This window comes from Dipteris shenzhenensis, chromosome 17 (assembly GCF_047967505.1).
Source record: "Dipteris shenzhenensis isolate YYH24624 ecotype China chromosome 17, Dip_SZ_1.0, whole genome shotgun sequence".
Classification (NCBI taxonomy): domain Eukaryota; kingdom Viridiplantae; phylum Streptophyta; class Polypodiopsida; order Gleicheniales; family Dipteridaceae; genus Dipteris; species Dipteris shenzhenensis.
Window position 1 is genome coordinate 32,490,805 of NC_141612.1, and position 1,366 is coordinate 32,492,170.

Here is a 1,366-nt window from a genome sequence, read left to right on the forward strand (position 1 = left end):
AGAGAGCAAGGGAAGCAAAGGAAAGAGAGAGGGAGCCAGTTAGTTTATTGAAGGAAACGGACGCATTACAAGTAGAGTTTTTCCAGAATGAACGTACCTTGAGAAGAGGCTTTCGGAACATTTACCACATTTTAACGACATCATGCTAGCTGTGATGCTGCATGCTAATTTTTACGGTATTTGCAGAGGATACCGATCCGGTGGAGATGGTAATGTAGTACAGATCGAGCTACATGGCAAACAGAAATAGAATAGACTCCGAATGGCAGCTTGAATCAGGGAAAGTAATTGTAACTTGTCGCTTCAGGCGCATCTTAACGAGAGAAACACATGCGCGATACGACGGGCAATAAACAACAGGCGACCTTTTTTTGACGCCCGAATGGACGATTTCAATATGCAGGTAGACGAGTCACGAGCTCTCATTCTCTCATGAGGTCGGGAGTTGGCCTCCCATTCATGGGTGGATCTGGGAAATAGAGATGTGTAGAGTAATGGTACGCAATATGCGTTGTGCTATTGGTCGGAAGAATTGATCCAACAGCATAACCCTTCACTCCTCGGAAATCTCCCGTGCCTCCCGTTACTCCCAACTCCCACCTGCTCAGTTGATCGATGTTCACTTCTCCATGTAACGAATACGCGCCCTTATAGCCACCGTAGTTGTAAGTGACAGTGCAGAGATGGAGATTTCCTACATAACCCGGACTGTCGTGGAGAATCGACGCCAAACACCTCTCGGCGCCCAACAATGTTGAGTTAGGATCCGATGTAAGGGTCAGAGGCAGATCCATCGCGATTACCAAACCGAAGCCGATGGTGGCGTTGGTGTCGTAGGCTGGCACTAAGCCCACAAACCAGTGCATGTAATAGCTCAACTCTGAGTAGGTGGGTGGACTTTGGGGACGGGGATCCGCGCCCACAATGGAGAGCATCAAAATTGATGTAAAGATCAGAGAACGGGCAATATAGTGCTTATTTAGAGACGACTCGTCGATCGCCATGGTTTTTTTGTGATGAGGTTATCTAAATGCTCCCGCGGTATTCTGCAGCACAGCCAGACAAAAACCAATAGGTTGGAAAAATTGCCAGAAATTCTGATCACCGTGCACAGATAGTGCACCGCATTGCACAGTATAGACGCCATAGCTGAGAACATGAAACGCCAGGAGGTTCTAACAATCCAGATTCTATGAAGCGTTATGATATAGGTTTCTGCGAGAGTCGGGACTCGCACACGATGCGCACAGCAATGAATCCAATATAGTTCGAGCTTACACAATATGTGCCCACGATAAAGGTATAGGACGGTGCACATATATTGGAGACGTTTATAAATTACGAAGCGACAAGCCTGAGCCAGTTA

The 1,366-nt window shown here is 47.1% G+C and overlaps 1 protein-coding gene across 1 annotated transcript; it reads right to left on the reverse strand.

Annotated features, from left to right (window-relative positions):
• Window positions 1-422: 422 nt before the first annotated feature.
• On the reverse strand, window positions 423-1,004 carry LOC147891997 (dirigent protein 11-like). Its single transcript, XM_087388551.1, has one exon. The coding sequence runs from the start codon at window positions 1,002-1,004 to the stop codon at window positions 423-425; it is 582 nt and encodes a 193-aa protein (XP_087244677.1).
• Window positions 1,005-1,366: the final 362 nt, after the last annotated feature.

What these genes read in the sequence shown, in the direction of transcription:
- LOC147891997 (XM_087388551.1), bottom strand. Translation starts at nt 1,004, where the DNA reads ATGGCGATCGACGAGTCGTCTCTAAATAAGCACTATATTGCCCGTTCT.